Below are 19,824 nucleotides of genomic sequence, written 5' to 3'. Positions count from 1 at the left end.
ACGGGGAGAGGGCTCTTTGCGATTGGCCTGGCATGGATTGCGTGTTCCCGTAGTCTTTCACTCAGGCTTAGTACTTTGACCTGGCGTTATCTGTTGTTGAAGCTCGTTGAAATCCCTCATCCCCCTTCCATTATCTGTTCACATCCTTTGTTTAGTGTGTACTTTATATTACCTTCTGTTGTTTCTGACCCAGTTGCATGGACTTCTCATGCAGATGTGCGAGAGGAAGTGGAGACATTAGTGGCTAAAGAAAACGTCCCAGTAAAAGAGGTTTTAAAACAAGGTCTCGAAAGAAACTGAACTCCTCTAGTCTGCAACACGTTAGCTGCCAACTTTTGTGAAGAATGGCAGCTGCTGCTGCTGCAGCAACTCCACCAAAGAAACATACAAGCGGCTTACAAATTTTTAGCAATTGCATTGGTGACTGTGCAGCACTGCTGCCGTGCAGTACCCTCTGGTGATAGATGTGAGGTGCGCAATCCATGTCAAAGCCATTCGCGAAGGGCTCCCTTCTCCATCATCCCTGTGCACGATTAACGGCAGTGGTGCCACACACGGCCCGAGGGCAATTGCAGGATTGCACTCGGTTTTGCCACACTCAGAGACATGGCCACCAGCACTAAGGCACTTCTAGAGCATGGGTGCTTGCTGTTAAAGATTTTCAGAGTTGCGCAGTATTCTTTTGCCTGCCACTGGTTACAAGAGTGTTCAGCAGCAAGTGAAGTGTAGAGGCATGACTGAACGAGGACGTAGAAAGAAACAGATACAGACCAACTAGCCCGCCAATGTGTTTTGACCAAGTGAAATGGGCAGGAAATGAGATAGGATATGAGTGTTTCACTGTGAGCTGCATAGACTGGTGTCACAACTGTTGAAGTCAATTAGGGAAAGTCGGGATTTAAGTGACTTTCAGAAAGCAGGGTGATGTGAATTGATCATTGACGTTTGGCTAGGTGCAAGAGATTTAAACAATATGTGATGCACTGAAGATTGATGTGATCAATCGTACATTGCACACAGAATCTTGTGGCACCAATTAATAAACTTAACGAGGTGGCTCCCTACAGTGAACAAAGCCATAGATGCAGCTTGGCTGATCTCGTGTATTTGTCAGATATTGAGGTATGGGAAAAGGATACAGAAAAATGGCGATAGGTTGTTTGTAAATGTGAGCTACAATTTCCTTCCTGTGAGTGACAGGCTGTTGGTCACAGCCATCTGCCACGTAATCCTGCAACAGGATGTACGAGTGCTGGTAGCATGTAGCGAGGTAAGGCAGTTACTGAACAATTGGACTGGGTAATCTGAATGAATTACCACCTCTGTGAGAAATTGCTATCTTCGACGTAATCAAGTCTCATGTTGATAACCGCAGCTACTGGCAACTGGTTTGAAAGTGTGCTGTGATCCCTGTGTTGTGAAAATGTATACACTATGTAGGGAGGTGTCAGTGTGATCAGCTAATTAAAAGAATCTCTTTTGCCTTCCATTTGCCATTTCTTTTTAATGCTAGTGTTTTTACATCGCAGCTATGTGCAACTTTCTGTACGAAATCTGCGATAATTCACTAGCAGCTGCTTTGCATCATATCTAGTCTATCCAAATCTGCAAGCTTTAAGAGTGATGCACTTGTGTTGTTGCTGTGCTTTTCTATTACTGTTATGTCACATCAGTGCTGTTGCCCATGCAACATTATTGTTTCTTGTACTGCCTAATAAAAATCTTTGCTTTCATCACTGTAGTTATAATAAATTGTAAGCTTCACATGCTAAATGCACAATGGCATTAATGTGCATTTTCTCAAATTACAGGTATGTCCCCGAAAACAGACTTTATGAGGGTGTTGAGGGAGAAAATGTGGGCTGATCCAGATCCAGCTCTGCCTGCTTCCAGACCTGCATGCTCAACAAAATTTCAAATAAATGCAAAAGTATTTATTCCACATTTCCTGCTTGGCATGCTTGCTTGCTTACTGAACCCCGATTTCCATATTCTTGCATTCTCAAAGGGGATGCGCTGGCAGTACGACACCTCTGCACTCTCCAAATCCAACGCGGTGACCTTGGCCTTGGCAATAACCTGCATGAAAAAATGACTGTTTTGCATGCTGTGTGAATGGAACAGGAATTAATACTGTGCAGCACAGGAGAAGCCTCTAGCATGCGCTCACTTCTACTTCAAAGAGCTTGAAACGGGGGCCGTATTCTTGACTGATCACTTTACACGACTGAGTAGCACTGGTTGCACCCAGTGGCTTGGCCAATGAGATTCCAAAAGTGGTCAATCCAGAATACAGCTTTCGCAAGTTGCAAAACGAAGAAAGTGACTACTCTCCTTTCGTGTGCTTGACATGAAAACATCGCTGCATTACTCTGACTTGCAATACACCTGTACACTAGTAACTTTTCAAATGCACTAATCTTGACGTCTGCTATTTTCTCGAAGATTAACAATCAGTCCCTGTAAGGTGTCTACTAGCATGCCCTGTGTAACCCGCAATAGCTTATTTCTGCAACTGCAACTAAGGTACGGTAGCAGACCATTCGCGCATCCCGCGACATCACACGGAGGTTGAATTCTCTGTTACTTGCAGTTTGTGCGAGTTTTGCGAGCTGGCAAAACCAGCGCAGCACTAAGTGATAATACTACTGAAACGTGAGAGTGGGCAGCGCGGAGTAGCAAAAACGAAAAGTTTCGACCACCAACGTCATTGTCAGGGGTAATTTCGACAAGTTCTTTATTCTAAAAATGAACTAGAACTGGACAAGTAGCATTTTGTTTTGTCTTTAATACAATACAAGGATGTTTTTTGCAACGAGTGGTTGAGTACTAGTGACGGAATTTAACTGAAGTGCTTTAGTCATCGTGCAAGTACTTGAAAGTCCCAAGGGATTCTCTGATCGTGTCCTGCATTTGCCTCAATTTATTGATTATTAAGGCTCTGTTCACGATGACATTCAGGAGCACTAATCTATCACTTTAGCTTGACTTAATATTTGCCTTTAGTGTCCCTTTAAACTGCGTCAATAAATATACATAGTAAAAGTAGGAAGAAGCGGACTGATCCAAACAACTTTGTTGATGTTGGCTATCAGCCAACAGCAGCTGTCTATTGAAATTGGGGTTTTGCGTGCCAAAACCATGATTTGATTATGAGGCACTCCATAGTGGGGGGCTACAAATTAATTTTGACCACCTGGGGTTCTTTAACATGCACCCACTGCATGGTACACGGGCGTTCTTGCATTTTGCACCCATTGAAATGACCCTATTGAAATGCATTGCGCTGCAACTTTGTGCTTGGCAGCGCCACGCCAATGCCACTAAGCAACCCTGGCGGGTTGCAGCTGTCTGAGAAACTTGCATATGACATCTAAAAGCCGCTGGCAGCTTCGAAGTGGGCGACGGAAATGCCTCATTTCAAAAAAAGAGTGCGAGAAATATGTGACTTTGCAATCTGCTTGCGAGCTCCATGCGCTGTACACGACTGCAAAATTTGGCTGAGATGTTCACACCAGTGTATGCTATCCACAAACTGCATTTTTTTCATCGGGACCCCTTTAAATGTGCCCCTCATATTCTTGATTCAATATGCAGAACTTTACTACATGTTTGCTCATCAAATACTAGAAGCATACCTACCAAACTTTATGATTTTATTGTAAAATGACCAATTTTTAGTGTATCTTTACAACTGTCGTAGTGACAGGAATATTTTACAATTTCTTATTTGCGTATAGTTTAGGGCAAGAGCTACTTCAAAAGAAAGACAAATGCATTGGCTGAGCGATTCTTTATGGCCCAATTTTTCTGACCCATTGATTTTATGGGCGTATAACGTGCAGCAGTGACATCATTTGAGATAACCAATGCTTTTTGCAACCAAATTTTTGACAGCTGGTGTATGAATATTCCATTAAAAATTCCATTAAAAATGATCTCTGAGGCAGAGACCATTTTTGTTGCGACTAATGTAGAGTAAAGTGCGTATTCCCAGCATGCTTATTAGTTAACAATAAACATACTGAATAAACAAATGATATTTAGTACTTTTAAATGAATTTTAGTTTTTGTATTCCACTGTAGTGTTCTTTGAATTCTAAGTTTGGCAGGTCTGTGGAAGTCTCACAGTTGAGTGGTGCAATTGTGAACTTCCACATAAACATGTTGTACTTAGCTCTGCTGCTCTCTCAACTGACTGTTAGAAAACGTACATGACACAGAGTGGTTTATGCTTACCGCTCAGGATAACTTCATCGTCATCTTTCAAAAATGTCCTTGTTTCTCCATTGTTCAGGGGAATAGGCTTCGTTCCCTTCCAGCACAGCTCGAGCATTGAGCCATAAGAGTCCTCAGTCTGAAATTGGAGCAGCAGCAAAGCATGCAACTCATACTGCTTAAGAGCATTTATAGGGCCGTCACTTCATTTCATGTGCTGTATCGATCTAGTCAACGGTGAAAGGAACAAGCATAAAATTGTCACTTGTGCACATCTTTTGATTAATTCAGCAGTGCACCCAAAAACAACAGTGCCACAAACATGCGGTGAAGGAGTCCCAAAAGATTCACCTCAAATAGTAATTGACACTGTAGTAGCATTCACATACTCCAGATCATTCCTTTTTCTTTCATTTCTCACTGGCTGCACTTGTAGTATTAAATACCATGACAGCGTACATACACCAAAAGTTTGACGAGTCTAGTGGGGGTAACGTGTACTATAATGCTATATTTTGTGTTCTGTGCTGCTTCAAGCACCCTATGCAAGCAGCATTCCTGAGATTGCAGCCACTTGCGCAAATAGTAGTAAATTTCTGGAGCATTTGAACTGCTTGTGAAGGCTGAAGGGGGAGGAGCAACAAAGAAGTAATGGAACTGCTGCTTGCCCACCACTGAAATGCCTGCTTTTGAATACCACTGCCAAATGTAATGGCCGACGCGCTAATGTAAGTAACTCGGGCATATTGTAGGACTGGCTGGTACACAGATAAAAAATTTAATGCGAGTGCATAAACAAGACAATAGGGGTCAGTAGACTTTCATGCCTCATTGGCAATCAGCAACCCCATCTACAAGCAAACATTGCACAACTTGCAATCCAGGCATCAATGAAGGCACAGTATCCTCTCTCTGCACCATTGTCACACCGAAAGCAAATGCGGTGTACAATAAGGTTATAGTTTATGAACACAGTGTAAGCTCACTCTCTTCACCATTGTTGTCACTTCAGCAGCACTTGTGCAGATTTTTTTTTCCATGCCACCAATCTTGCTATGACACGAGCAGGTGTAATGCTCTGAGCGTGTCCAATGCAAAGTTTTCTATGCACAGCCGACATTTGTGCTTTGCCTAGGCTGCAAAAGTGAACGACAACTGCATATTTACCGGTCCACTGATGGTTCCAGAGCCCAGCAAGTCTCCAGGTTTCAGGTTGCAACCAGTTACGGTGTGGTGAGCCAGTTGCTGTTTCATAGTCCAGTACATGTGCTGCAATGACATAATTCTTGGTTACTCATTTATCACAACAGCAACAAGCATTATGGTACTATCTTATGCCTAAATAAGTCTGTTGTGCTGATATCAGTCATGCGTAAAGAGTTCTGCAATGCAGAATGACAGAATGCAGCATAGTTTAATGTACCCAAGTAAGTATAAGAATATGAGAGCCACCATAATCAAGAGCTCCAAATAAATTTTGACCACCTGGGGTTCTTTAATGTGCAACTAAAGCACGGTGCGAGAAGGTTATTGCATTCTGCCTCCATAAGAAAGTAGCTGAGAATTTAATCTGTGGCCTCGTGCTTAGCAGCACAACACCAAGCTGTTGTGCCACCGTGGCATGTGCAATGCAGAATGAGGATGTGGTGTTATGTTTATTGCATGGTATGGAACTTGGTGATGTCTCAACTCCTTAGGATATTTAACACTTTAATTTACTTAAGAAATCCATATTTTGCTCCAACCAATTCAGTATATGGTGGTGACTGCTGGCAGCCCTTGTAGATTAGATATGTTGTTGACAGTAATTCATTAAGCATTCTGTTTATCATTTCATCTTCCTACTTAACAGATGTAAAAAAAAGCGACAGTTCAAGTTCTAGAATATATCCATATCTCCCACTTAGAAACAAAGAATAAGAAAGAACATTGCAATGTCATAACTATTACAGTTAAACCTTGATATAATGAAGTCGGTAAAAATCGGCAATACTTACAACATACTTTACAACACATATGCCGCTCTCCTTTTCCCCAACGCTAAGAAGCTTATCACCCCGTCCCCTTACTAGCGAAGAGTGGCAAGGCTGTTGGTAACTCGTTTTGTGACTGCGTCAGTTATACCCATTCACTGCCTCCTCTTGCTACCTCCTCTCTACTATTCTACCTCCCATCTGTACCATTGCACGTTAGTACAGAGATAAGCGCTGCAGCTCCTGCAGTGCTTTTGCGGGTGGCTCACGGATAATTACAACAGTTTAGAGGGTATTGTTGCAACACCCACGGAGCTCCGATGGCATTGTGGCAATGCGATGGAAAGGTCTGAACAAGTCCCTCCTATCGCCTTTCCTCTCTGCCGCACTCCTGCCAGGTACATACACGCTCTGAACCACCCCCTAAAATACTGCAATAAGATGGCATGTTGGGCTAGTTGGTTGGTTCATGTTTGAGATCTGATTGAAGCCAAGCACCGTCCTGTTTGCCTCCCTATTTGTGTCCCCATCTTATGTGCGCTTCAATGAAATCTCAAACATGAGGAGCACCCCCCCAAAGTGGTGTGCCAGACAGCAGCAGCAGCTGCAGTGGAAAAATCAAAAGAAGAGGCAAACGCTTTAAAATAATGCGCATGCAAAAGCTTTACAAGCAAAATGAAGCATTTTTACACAAGGCAAGACATTGCATGACTTATACAACTATTCCGCATCCAGTCTTGATGGACATTGGGCACTGTTATTGCTAAACCTATTTTAACCAACCTGAGCTATTATGCTGTTGTAGGTGCTTCAGTACATGAAATGATTGCCACCGAGTTCATTACATGGTAAGTAAGTCACTTTGTTTGACAGTGTTTGTTTTTCATCGGCATGAAGGAGCTTGCCAAGTTCAGAAGACTAAGAAGCGATTGAGAAGCCATTCAGTGACCATTAAGACTGCAACACAGGCATTCATTTTGCAATACCACCTTGGATAATAAAGTTGAAGTGACTTACCTTGAAGTTGGACTTGCACAGAGTAGTTACTGCTGCAGCATCTTTTGCTGTTGAGAAAAAAAAAAGGCATTTAAAAAGTTAGTTGTCGGCTTTGGTACATATTCCAAGCATTTTTATATATTCATGCCCTACTGCCCTCTCCCCACATCACTCCTTTTTCATGCCCCACTACCCTCTCCCCACATCACTCCTTTTCTTCTCTAATTTTCTCCATGCAGAATAAAAAGCTAGGGGAGCTTTCCTGCTTTACTTCAAGCTGACCTCGAAGTCTTTACTTTTTGACTTTGAATATCCTTTTTCTTTTTCTAAGTGTGCCTGGGCAAGCTTAAGAACATATACTAGTGAACAAGAGCCGTATTGTGTCTAATTGTCATAACATCATAGAGCCCAGCCCTTCAGCAAAATGAGGCTGTGGTTGCGTCATACAAATGTTTATGACAACAGCAGTTAGCTCAAAACTGGGTTTGCTGCCTTTCTGCCGATCCATTTCATTATGCCACAATATCGTCATCATGCTACCATCGTCATCGTGTTGTCATGGTGTTGTTACCATGACAAGTCCACACCCTCGCTTTATGCCAAATGAAAACTAAACTTCACCCAACTCGCCACTGGGGATTAGACTCTTGCCGCTGCAGCAAGGTACAGTTGGGAGCCAGAGGCACTTCCCACTGAGTAGTGGCATAGCCAGAAATTTTTTTTTTTTCGGGTGTGGGGAGGGGGGGGGGGGCATGCACTTGCACGGGGAAGGATGAGGGGGTGCGGGGCGCGTGTCCGGTGTGCCAACCCCAGGCTACTCCACTGCCACTGAGCTATTGTGCAACTTGCATGCTTGGCAGTTTGTGTGGGGTTTGTTGTGCACACTATATAAATCTGTAGAGTGGTGGCACTCACATATTCACTTCGGATGCAACAACAAATGAAATGCTCATGCAACATAGGTGGTGTACAATGCAGCAGTTCTGAGTGTTCAGCTCACCGTGTTTGACTCTTCACTGCTCATGTCTGATGTCAACTAGTGAACTGTCATCATGCCAGCACAGTTATCATCATTATTGTTTCAGTGACATGTTGGTGTCATTATGGTGTCATTGCATGTGGAGTTAACACAATAGTGGAGAAGTTTCAGTAGTGGAAGTAACTGCTGTCACAGTAAACGAGCTCAGAGCTGGAGAAATCAGTGAAGCTTCATTTTCCCCCATTTAAGCATGAAATGCTTTTAGCTCCCATTGTTGGCGACCTTCAAGTGACCTTGAGCCAAAAGCCAGAGCTGTTATCTGGGCACTCAAATGAGAACATCCGGGCAAGTTGCGAGAACGAGACCATCCGGCCAACCAGTCAAAACCGCATTACATATGCTAGTTACTTCTCAAACAAGTTACACAAAATATTGCTTCCGCGTTCTTCCAAATGTTTGTTCACAATATTGCTCAAGCTGGAACTTTCATTACGCTGAAGTTTTATTTGTCATTTCCAATAGCGACATCCAAAAGGCAGATACAGGGCACCGTACACTTGATTTTCATCTTTTAGCGCCGAGACAGAGTTGCCTGTGATATTTTCAATGCCAGCGGTCCATGAGGTCCACGGTGCTTTCGGCGTACCAGACGTGCACTACACCTGGACATGCACTACACTCATTTTAAGATCGTGGCTAGTATCATCTCCAACCAATCTCCTTTGCCAGTAGCCATTTCATGCTTAAATCTAATCTCAATTACATGAGAGCATCACTTTTCGTAAATATAGTAAACTGTGTGCCAATGGTATGCAGGTTCATACTGAAAATTGTTGATATCCTCGCTTTTGTAAAGTTAATGAACAACATTATGATGCCAATTTTTTGTTTGCTCAATAGACCAACCTCACAGCTAAATGCACCATGCCACTAGTGCCTGCAAAGGAGGTCGGTAGCAGTTGTCCTCGGCAAATGTCTAATATGGCTCGAAGCGTTATAGATTTACAGTGTCTGTTTGACGTTTCCTTCCCATGATCTGATTCTCCACATGATCTTTGATCATACTGACTTAACTGGTACTTTGATTAAGCAGGGGGGTGAGGATAAGGAGATGAGAATGTTGCACTGGAGGGTAAGGTTGAGGAGTTGTATGTTAACCAAAATGCCATCCCGTACCCCTTACAAAGCAACAAGAGACTAGAATGTAATTCATTGGCATAATTCAAAAAGCAGCTGACCTTAGCATCCAACTTGTGGTTGCCTAAATAGAGCAAAAAATTGAGGATTAACCCAGCATCATGATGCTGGAAGGACAGATGTGCGAGCGCTCTTAGCCTGGTGAAATCAGTTTATTGCATAATAGTCAGCACTGACAGCCTACTATGCAAAGTCATGGTGATGATGCTAGTCAGTTTACTAGCCACTAATAACATCAGTCTACAAAGATATTGCATGCTATTTATTTCTCTTATCTCAGCCATTCAAGAAAGTACCTTACAGGTGGTTAGACATGGTCCAGGCACAGTGCTCATGAACTATCTTTGCCCATTGTTGACGACGAGGCTGCCTTGCTGGTTCTTTTAACCCAACTTCAGACAGAACAGTTCACAGGTAAAAAAATGTCCACTCACGTTTAATGGCCGCCTGAAGATTGATGTCAAAGTTGTAGTCATCTGAATGAGTCAGGTAGGGCATCGGAGCTGGGTCTTGTGACACATTGGCGCAGCGGAATGGCTCAAGAGCTTCCATAGTAACGACCCAAGGACTGATGGTTGTGCCCAGGTTCTTGGCCGTGAATGGGCCCAGTGGCACATATTCCCACTTCTGCAGGTCACGTGCTGCACACAGTGAATTAAAAGCAGAATGCGTGAATCTTAACTTACACGTGTCGCAAGATTGCTGGATGTAAGCACAAATACCATGCTTATTGGAAAAGCGTGTGATAGGGCTGATTGTTAAACCATAACACATCTGTATGTGCAGGATAGAATGGACATGTGTTGGAAGAGGACTGGCCGGCTGCTAACATGCAATCCCAACCTTGTTGAGGTACTGGCATCAGACTTACAAGATCCAGTTATTACTAGAAGTCATGCATACAATATTTTTTTCTTTCACCCTGTACAGAACAGCTGGCTGAAGGATTCTAGCTCAGATAGCTGTTCTCTTCCGTTTCCTGTAAATAAGCATTCCCTCTCCTTTCCTCTCAAATTGTACTGTAGGGATAAGGGGAGGGGGGGGGGGGTCCTCACATAAGATTTCACAATATGTGCTCATCTATATGAAACCGATCATAATTTACAGGTACAGGCTATGCTTAACCAATCTAAGAACTTGAATGTGCACTTTGAAATATGACTGTACAAGTTCCCTTGTTGAAGTATGGCTACTACCACAGAAGTGTGCTGAAGTTGAAGTATGGCTGCAGCTTTAGGAATGTCACACCTCAAAAATTTTCTTAGCAACATAAAGTGTGTGACTAGCACTGGGTATGCAAGCATTTATAGGCAAAAACATTCCTGGGACAGCACTGAAACAGCATGCTCAGTACCGTGTCAAGAATGCTGTCAGTTGCAGATGGCAATGTGTCTGGCACTAGTCGCGAAAATGTAGCAAAAGTGAAAGTATCCTTGAGAGTGATCATGCAAAAATATCAACCCAAGTGAAATGCTTTTAACTTTCCTGTAACTTAGTTACCACAAACAGTGATGTGCTACAACTAGGAGGTTAAATGAACAATGTTGCTTCTTTTTATGCTAATACCAGTATCACAATTCACAGTGTTATATTTTTTACTCAGGTATGGCATTCCATGCATGTGTCTTTAAGAGGATTGAAACTGAATTGGCTTCTTTTTTTTTCTCCACATAGCCTTCTTCATTGTAAAGGGGCGTAACAAGCCTCCAGTGAATCAACTGTTTCTGAAAGTGTGTCAAGAGCCTCTGCAACTTGCCCACCTTTCACCTTAATGCTAGTGAAATTTCCAATAACAAAACTAGTAACATATAAGGTTCCTGACAACTAATACCCTGTTAGTCTAAAAGTTCTTACAGGGAGAACTGGCAACTAATCCCCAGTTCAATAACATATTCAGATATTCAATGGGACCCACTGACCCCAATAGGTCCGTCAAATGTATGGCACTAAATTTGTGAATATACTCGATATGCACAAACGTGCGCACAATGGCAATTCACTTCAATATATTGCTTCACTATGTGCAATCCCATACTAGCTATATATATTCACATATAAGCAAAAATTTGGGTTACCAAGTAGTGCCAGTTAAGACAAATACGTAAAGTTTTACGGCAAATTTCTAGCTTCATGGAAAACCTAAATGCTGCTCTCTGTTGATCATACAAAACAACAAAAATATCTTATTTGTTGACTTAAATTATAATTATTCTATTATTATTAACTGTTTTGTTTCACAGGCACTACTCAAACAGTGACTTCCATTTGAGACCTGCTGGGGCCAACTAGCATTTAGTTCGAATTCCAATACAAATTCCAATACAAATATGCATAACCTTAGTCTTTTACTATAATTTACGAGGCCGGAAGGCTTTATCTGTGAAGTCCTAATAGATGGTGGGCCTAAGACATATTTTTATTAATCTATCAGCAAGCACCATCACACTGTATAGGCACCAATACAAAAATGAAAACTAAAACATCTTTGAGCAGAAACAATGCGAGCAATTGAGACACACATTATGAGTGCCAACTATCAGCTGGTGGTTTATCAGATGAACAAAAATATGTACAATAAGAAAGTGGGTAGCAAGGAAGATAATCAACATCACAAAAACATCTGTAGGGCTGCAAGTTTATCAGGCACAAAATTAGGCAAGAGCTACTGTTGATGGCACTGACAAACAAAAAGCAAAACAGCAAATTATTTAATCAAACCACCAGTTGATAGTCAACGAGCGTTTTACGTGTCTCCGCCCTCGTTTCTCGTGCTGTTTCCACGGCAAGGTGCAAACCAGCAAGCCCAGTGTTGCACTCTTTTGCAACTAATGAACAATTGTGCTAGGATAATATAAACACCTATCAGACTAATACAAGTACATATTTGCATTTTCGCTAGGTAAAAAATTTACACTTAATAAATCTTACCGCTCCAGTCATTCATGAGCACCATTCCGAAGATGTGTTCATGAGCCTGCTGCACTGGGACTGGATCACCCAGCTTATTAGCTGGACCAACGAAGAATGCCATCTCCAACTCAAAGTCCATCAACCGACATGGTCCAAACACAGGAGGCTTGGCTATTTAAAAAAAAAAAGGAAAAGAATGTGTGCAATGCCACAAATCCCATACAATGCCACAAATTCCATACAATCCTTGAAGCATGCATTTGGAAGATATTGAAAGGGCCAGTGCTGCCTATAGAGCACACTGTAGAGAAATTATGGGAAGGACTGTAATGGTGCTGCTCCTGTATGCACTGCTGTCTGAAGGATGGAACGTATGCCATGGGTGAATTTCTTTTTAGCTCCATAGGCATGATTTGTAGTATTTCTTAAACAGTCTTTAAATAGTCACAAGGAGGTGTGGGGGGCCATGCTGCACATCAGCTGGTGAATGTTGACATTGTTGTCACCTTATGCCCTACTTGAAACAGGAAGACGAATCGCTGTCTTGCATCACTATTCCTTTAGACACAGCATTCTGAATTACTGTTGTTACTAACATATGCACTTGACTGCAGTTAGAATGCTAGTTAAGGCCAGTGCCATGAAACACATGTGATTCAGTAAATCTAATCCCAACATTCATGGGGGGAATGGAAGCATGTAGTATAATAGGTAATATTAAGGCAGACTTTTTAGCCACTGATAGAACACAAAGTCAAACTTGAACTCGCAGCCTCCAATTTGTCATGTTCCTCCTGAACATGCTTATCTTAATTGGAAAAGAGGCCAGCTGCCGACACGAAAAACTTCCTGTATTTTACACGGCTGCGGGCACTGATGGGCATTGATGAATGGCTGATAGAACTGTATCGAGATACAACACATTTCACGCAAGCTCTACATGATCACATGTGATGCTTACTGTCATCAGGCTTTGTCTGTCCATTGGGACGACGAATTGGAGTTCCTGAGACGACAACCGAAGAGGCTCGACCATGGTACCCAACAGGCAAGTACTTCCTGCAATATAGTCGGCCTTAATTCAGTGCCATGAATCTGTTGTACTGCCATGACTTAAAGACGGGCTTTCGTGGGCTCTTAGTATTCGAGTGTTCTTTCTTACCAGTTCGGCACCAGGGGATTGTCTTTGCCACGGAACATTATGCCAACATTTGTGGCATGCTGCTTCGATGAATAAAAGTCTGTGTAGTCACCTGGTGAACAAAATGTACAAACAATAATGAGGGTACAGTTTGCCCTAAGCATCCAACATGCCATGCACCTTACCAATTTGTGCCGGTAAGTGCATTGTTGCTTGTGACATTGGGACCAGTGCCCTTGGGAAAAATAGAATTATTAACTGCAGTTCAGTTTGCATATTTTTTTTTTTTGCAATTTGAAATGTGGGTCATAACTCATTGCAACATGGACAGGCAGAGATGCAGAGCAGTTTAACTCTGAAGGTAATGAAAATAGCTTCTTTTCATTATTGTGAGTTCACTAACAAAGAGAGCAGCAAAATCGTATTGTTTGCTACCGTCACTATTGTGCAATATTTAATGAGAATGCAGAAGCCTTCTAAGCAAAGAAGATGAGCAGGATCCTTTTTCTACAAACAGTATCTAGGTAAATGCTGACATGCTTTTATGCAACAGGTGGAGCATTAGGTACAGTGAGCGAAAAACAAATAAAAATTGGAAGAAGGGAAAGCTGTGTTATTTTTAATACAGACAAGGCATTTGAGCTGTTTTTACCATCTCATTACCTGCAGCAAATTTTTCTCTTTCTATTTCAGTTTGTTAACTGTCATAGGTTCAGATTTTTCATGAGCTTGGTTCTACCTAAGTCGAGCGCATATAAACTGGTCGAGTGCTTTTTCAAAACCTCGGGTACATGTTGGCATCTTTCTTCTATCATTTTCTCATTCAAGGGAATTCTTCTGCCTTTAATTTTGAGGCAGTTGTGTTCTGTGTGTCGTGTAGAGGCAGTTGCCAACCTGTCACTGACCCCTTTGTTTTTGTGCTTCAAATAATAGTAATAATAAAACAACAACAATACAAGGAGGAGAAACTTTTGATTTAGGAAGCCAATGCGTGCTAGTGAGGCAATCAGTTCTGTGTAGTTAACCATCCATTTTCTACAAACAGCAATACTTACTTGGCTTTTAGAGCAATGTCATCTTTCAAAACTGGCTCATTCTTGGATAGCAACTTCTGAATCACCTGTCGGGCTTCCACCCAAGCTGGTCTGCCCAAAGCCATGAACTCATTTAGGGTTTTCTGTGGAAAAGCACAGTAAAATTAACCTTTGCCTTAGAGCAATGTATCTTTACAAGAATTGTTACGTACCTGTTCAAACACATGCTGCGATTGTTTCAAGTGGGGCCCAGTGAAGAAGTGCTTCACCACGGTCAAATCAAGGATGTAATCTCCAATAGCTACGCCAGGGCGAGGTGTTTTCTGCAAGATATTAATTGGTAAGTTGTAATGTCCCAAACCAACTCACATTCACCATAGTTGGGCAATCTGTTACAGATTTAATTATCTAGAGTTTAAGTGCAGCCAAGGCTGCATAATATACGAATGCTTTTGCATTTTGCTTCCATTTAATGCAGTGGCTGTGCCTGGGAACAGAACCTGGGACCCTGTGCTCAGTAGCTGAATGATCCGAGGTACATAAACTTCTTCATTTTAGATAGCTGATATTGCGCGCTCTAAGAAGTGACACAGGCAAGCAAACTGTACAGTAACCATAATTTTGTTGATCAGCAACCAGCTATGTAAGAAATAACAATGGTCTGTTTGAAGTGGCATTGAATGGTATGTAAGCACATGTGTTTCATAGATCCTCGAAGTGCATGAAGATGGATACAAGTTATAGCTTGGAACCTTGTATGCATGTGCTCCAAGCACCTCATCAACAATCATGAAATGACAGATTTCAATTACGCATATCGGGAATAAATGCGGAATCTTGTTCAAAATGCTGGTTGTCTTGTTTGTTACATGTAATCTACTTACGGCCAATCGGACAAAGTGCATTGCTTAAATAAAACATTTGTGCCCCTGACTTCTGACATGTGACACAAATGACACTAAACCCCGCTTGCCTAGAGCATATTAAATAAGTAAATAAAAAAAAGCAGATCAAGCTCTTGGATTCTAGTGGAGTTCAGTTTTATAGTGGCTTAATTTTAGACATACCACTCGAGAGCTTTATACAGCATTGAACAAATTCATACATTATTACTGCTGCCTTCTATTAAAACACCAAAATGGTGCTAAGTGTCAGAGTGTGTTACATGCATCACCACAGACATATCCCTTCAAGTGTTCCACAGCCTATGCACAACGCTTCTCATACTGCAGTGCTGTTCAGCAGTTTGGTGTTTGGTGTTTCCAATCTTCAGCCAGCCAGTATAGTCTCACTAGCATGATGTGCTGTGCTGCGCACATTCTTTTCATACAAAGCACACCAAAGAACCTTCGCTAGAAGAACTGGGCCTATCAGTGTGGTGACATATTTCTAACCATTGAAACCAATGCAGATGTAAGAGAGAATGGGCACACAACACCTATTTCCTTTCTGTGCTCCCAGGTATAGCAAGGAGCAGTCTTCCTTACCTGGCAGCCTCTTTTTTTTTCAAGAGCACAGGCTGCCATAGTTTTCCTGTATTACTTGGGCAACAGAGCTTGATTGATGGCCCCCTTAAGCCGGTCTCCAGGCGCAGCATGCCTCCTCTTGAATTTTCAGCGGCTGCCTTATTACTTTTTCAGTAAAAGTGTGGCAGCAGTTATGCCCGCGAGACCTCACAAGGATATTTCAGTCCAGAATCTGACAAAAATCCCAGCCTGAACGCTGCTGAATGAGCTGGTTAACTTGGCAATGTAAAAGGCTGGATCCCCTTACCCCTTTCCTATTCGTCTGCCCTAGGCCTCTAGCTAGCTCTGTGCATATAATATGCATGCACACTGGCACCATTGGTGTGCCTACAAACTCCGGAGGTTTCAGCAGTAATTCCACTTGCACAGCACTTGCTAGTAGCACAATCAGAGCAGAGCCTTTAGGGTTGCCACATAGTTGTTTTTTTCCTGATGCTGCCAGGTGTCGGTTTGTCCACGACTTCGGCACATCACTTGCCACTTTTCTAGTTCCCCCTAAATCGGCACATTATATAAGCTGCATTGCAAGCCCTCTGCTGGGCATTCATACATAGCAGACAACTGAATACATTCTTAATTCCTGGCCGATTGATTCTCACTTAAACATTTCACCATAGTGCTATTGAAAGTTGTAAAACAGAACCATCGATCCCCGTATCTTCGATACAGGTGCAGTGATTTCTTAAAGGCTATAAAATAAAACAAGCTGCTCCTTAAAGCAGCTAAATCATAAGCCAGATATGTTATGTTCAATAGTGACAACTAGAATAAGAGCAATAAATATTTCTGTGCATATTAGCAATGCATATTATCATGCATTTTGCAGTCATCCAGACTGCAGTGCTTGGTTGTTTGTTATATAACATGCCTTATGAATAACTGGCATTTACAATAAGAGCATAATGATTTTAGAAAAGTACTGAATTTCATACAAAGGCTTTCAACAAATCTCAATCATGCAAAGTCTTACTTTGCATATTGTCATTTTGTATTTCTGCATGAAGTACTTTTCACAAACACATGCCCTCCCATTCTTCTCTTGGTGTCAGCTTCTCCTTGTTTCTTTCTTAGAAAAGCTGCAAACTCTAACAACCTTTGATGGCAGATCTGTAGCCTTTGCATGTATTGGTGAATGTGCAATATTATTGAAATTTGAACCCTGAAAGATGATGTGAGTGAAGCAGGAATATATAGAATGCATTTAATTGTGTTTACTGTGTATAGTACCTCCCTTTGTTTTCACAGCACAGTGTTATCATGCTTCTCTTTTTACACAGAGCCCACAGGAAACATCTTCTCTTGCAGTATTTTGAAGTTCAAGAGTAGTAACATCTGTCTGAGCAGAACATGCGATACAGTGCGGCCGTCACATAACTGCAGCAATGTTTTTTCTTCTTTTTAGCGAGTCACAAGCCTGCCTAGAAGCGGTAATGTTTGCCCAATGGCCTCAACCTTCAATTTAAAAGAGCAGTTGTCTGCACGTGGTGGTACCAGCTAACACACACACATATAGTGTCACTCTAAACGGGGTTATAATTCTTAAGTTTTCCAGAATTTTTGAAAATTACCTGTGGCATATAGCATAGTTCTTGTATTTGAGCAGGAATGTTCGAAGAGGCAGACATTAATGACATGAGAAGCCGAAGCACATATTCAACTAATTAACAAGAATTCACTCATTTACTTGTCAATTAATTACTCTACAACACATTGCAACTTACAAATAGTAGCTGGTGAGTTTGCAAGGTGTATCCACTTGAATCTCCAGGATGACACCAATTTTTAGATATTTCCGGAAGTGTTCCACGAAAAACATGGCCGTTCCAGTTACTTTCGTGCTTCAATTAATGCATAGAAGAGCATTTGGTTAAAATGTCAGTGGAACAACAGGGCTTTCTTACAGCAAGTTTGATGGTGCATATCTCCAAACTGATGTCATTCTGGAAATTACTTCCAAGTGAATAAGTCTTTCAAACTCATTGGCTACATTTCGTAAATTGCAATATGTGTGATAAAGTTAAAGATAATAACGAAGTTTATTAGTGAATTTCTTTAATTAGTTGAATATGTGTTTCGATTTCTCGTGCATGGCAGTGTCCACCTCCCTGAATAATCCAGCTCAAGGACTTTAATTACGTTGTCTGCAACAGGCGATTTTTAAAATAACCGGAAAACTTAAAAAAATGATCACTCCGTATGCAAGTAAACCACATTTGAACGCGAAGTGATGTAACTACTGAAGTCAGAGGCGTGCTTCATGTCGTGCGCTGTGATGTCCATATGTGGTTTTACGCACGCTGCGCTTTCGCATGGATCACCTACCATTTGCTTTATCAGACGGTCACTACAGCTGGACTTTATTTGACGGTGAAGTTTAAATAACGCGCCTCTCGTTCACGTGACAGAGCCACCGGTAAAACGACAGAGCGTGCGCAACTTGTGTGCATGCAGTATTTCGAAGCGTTGTTGCTGTAGCTCTTCATTTATATGTTTTTATATGGGCAGTATATGTTCGCTGAGCGTAAGCAAAATTCCACCTGTGACCTCTCATGCTCACAGACAGCGGGCGCCGTAATCGCGTGGTTCTTCCGCGGCACGCCCAACTCTGCTCAACTCTCCGCAGAGCGTCCTGTGCAGCGCCCGTGAAGTAAAAACTACAGATATGGAAACTGTCACAGCATATCTGTGAGCATGCTGTTATTAGCCAAAAACGCCACGTATGACCCGCTGTGATCACGAAAAGCCGTCGGGTGCTGGCGCGGGAGCAGCCATGCGGCTATAAGTGTGACGGCGATGCGGTCGCCGGTCGGAATATCGCGCTTTGCCAATGAATATGCATTCTTGGGACAACAGATACATACGTTTGTCGGCGTAGAGAAGATCCCGTACGGCAGGTTGGCGTACGAAAAGTCGCAGTTTTCAGGCACAGGCACGAAAGACATGTTTAAGCGTTTGATCGAAGCAGTCGGTTCAACCGCCACAAGCAGAGTCGTTTGCTAGAGGCAAGTGGCGTGCGTCCGGAGCAAATATGCGAGAGGAGGGCGAGGGGGGCTCGTTTCAGCTGCTGTCTGCTCTTCCTCTCCTTATCGCATGTTTGACCCGAGGCGCTAGAACTGGTCTCGGGCATCAAGTAACTACAGTCAAGGCCACGTCGTCGTCGCGTTCACTCTCTCTGCAGGACATCTTCTGACCCAACAGCGATTAGTCCGCGACGTGGCCTTTTCCGGCTGCCTATCGCCATGTGCTGCATGCTTAGTTTGCTTACTTTGCTTTCAAATTGTAGCCGTATATTTTTTGAACGCTTATTCTAATTTAGTAGCTTAAACGATTGGAACGATAGCTGGCGTTGAAATATCTTGCGCGAAAGCGCGAGGTTTAACGGCTAGACAGGAACAAAAAGAGACGAGCACGAGTGTCTTTTGTTCCTTTCTCGCGGTTAATAAACGTTCGCGATTTCACACAAGAAGTTAATTTATTCACACTGACGAATACGCTCGCTAAAATGCATCATCTTTTTCGAATGCGCCACGTGTTTTCTTGTGGTAGAGAATTAAACTTGTTGTGTGCCTCTCGGTAAAAATTTGGAGGACACTTAAGCTTCGCCTTTAAGAGTGGAACGTGATAGCATTCAAAGACCCCTGACTGCTTCTCACGCTTATTACGGGCAACTGCAGCTTATGTAACCACAATGTTTACCGGGAAGCGCTGTCGGCGAAATCTATGCACGAAGGCGAGCTTTTTGATAGAAACGCGGCCTCTTAATATGGGCCGATCTTCCATTATTGTTTCGCACTTATGATATTTCAGTCTGAGAATATTTAACGTAAAAGGCATGCGCTTTAGGTGTTTT

General features: G+C 42.3%; 2 protein-coding genes across 3 annotated transcripts in view; one reads left to right on the top strand and one right to left on the bottom strand.

Annotated features, from left to right (window-relative positions):
• LOC142583043 (pyruvate kinase PKM-like) overlaps nt 1-1,944 on the top strand; it is a 45,150-nt gene extending 43,206 nt beyond the window's left edge. For both annotated transcript variants that reach the window (XM_075693304.1, XM_075693305.1), the window contains exon 12: nt 1,812-1,944. In XM_075693304.1, the coding sequence (XP_075549419.1) occupies nt 1,812-1,866 (55 nt within the window). In that variant the 3' untranslated portion in view covers nt 1,867-1,944. The remainder of the gene's footprint in view (nt 1-1,811) is intronic.
• On the bottom strand, nt 1,920-19,014 carry Faa (fumarylacetoacetate hydrolase). The gene is made up of 12 exons (XM_075693306.1): nt 18,836-19,014; nt 14,661-14,771; nt 14,470-14,591; nt 13,600-13,649; nt 13,436-13,526; nt 13,235-13,332; nt 12,292-12,444; nt 9,798-10,004; nt 7,209-7,255; nt 5,386-5,487; nt 4,240-4,357; nt 1,920-2,079 (listed from the first exon to the last, which is right to left on the bottom strand). Exons 1-12 carry the CDS (start codon nt 18,914-18,916, stop codon nt 2,003-2,005), a joined length of 1,257 nt encoding a protein of 418 aa, XP_075549421.1. The 5' UTR covers nt 18,917-19,014; the 3' UTR covers nt 1,920-2,002.
• Between the last annotated feature and the right edge of the window lie 810 nt (nt 19,015-19,824).

This window comes from Dermacentor variabilis, chromosome 5, assembly GCF_050947875.1.
Source record: "Dermacentor variabilis isolate Ectoservices chromosome 5, ASM5094787v1, whole genome shotgun sequence".
Taxonomy (NCBI): Eukaryota; Metazoa; Arthropoda; class Arachnida; order Ixodida; family Ixodidae; genus Dermacentor; species Dermacentor variabilis.
The sequence above is the reverse complement of the archived record's forward strand: the minus strand, read 5'-3'. Positions and strand labels throughout refer to the sequence as shown.

Excerpts from the sequence above, each read along its gene's own strand:
- Faa (XM_075693306.1), bottom strand. The coding sequence starts at position 18,916 with ATGTCTTTCGTGCCTGTGCCTGAAAACTGCGACTTTTCGTACGCCAAC. Across the intron at positions 13,650-14,469 it reads GACATTGCTCTAAAAGCCAA|GGCACTGGTCCCAATGTCAC; the intron begins GTAAGTATTGCT and ends ATTTTTCCCAAG. Across the intron at positions 2,080-4,239 it reads CGATGAAGTTATCCTGAGCG|GTTATTGCCAAGGCCAAGGT; the intron begins GTAAGCATAAAC and ends TTTTTCATGCAG.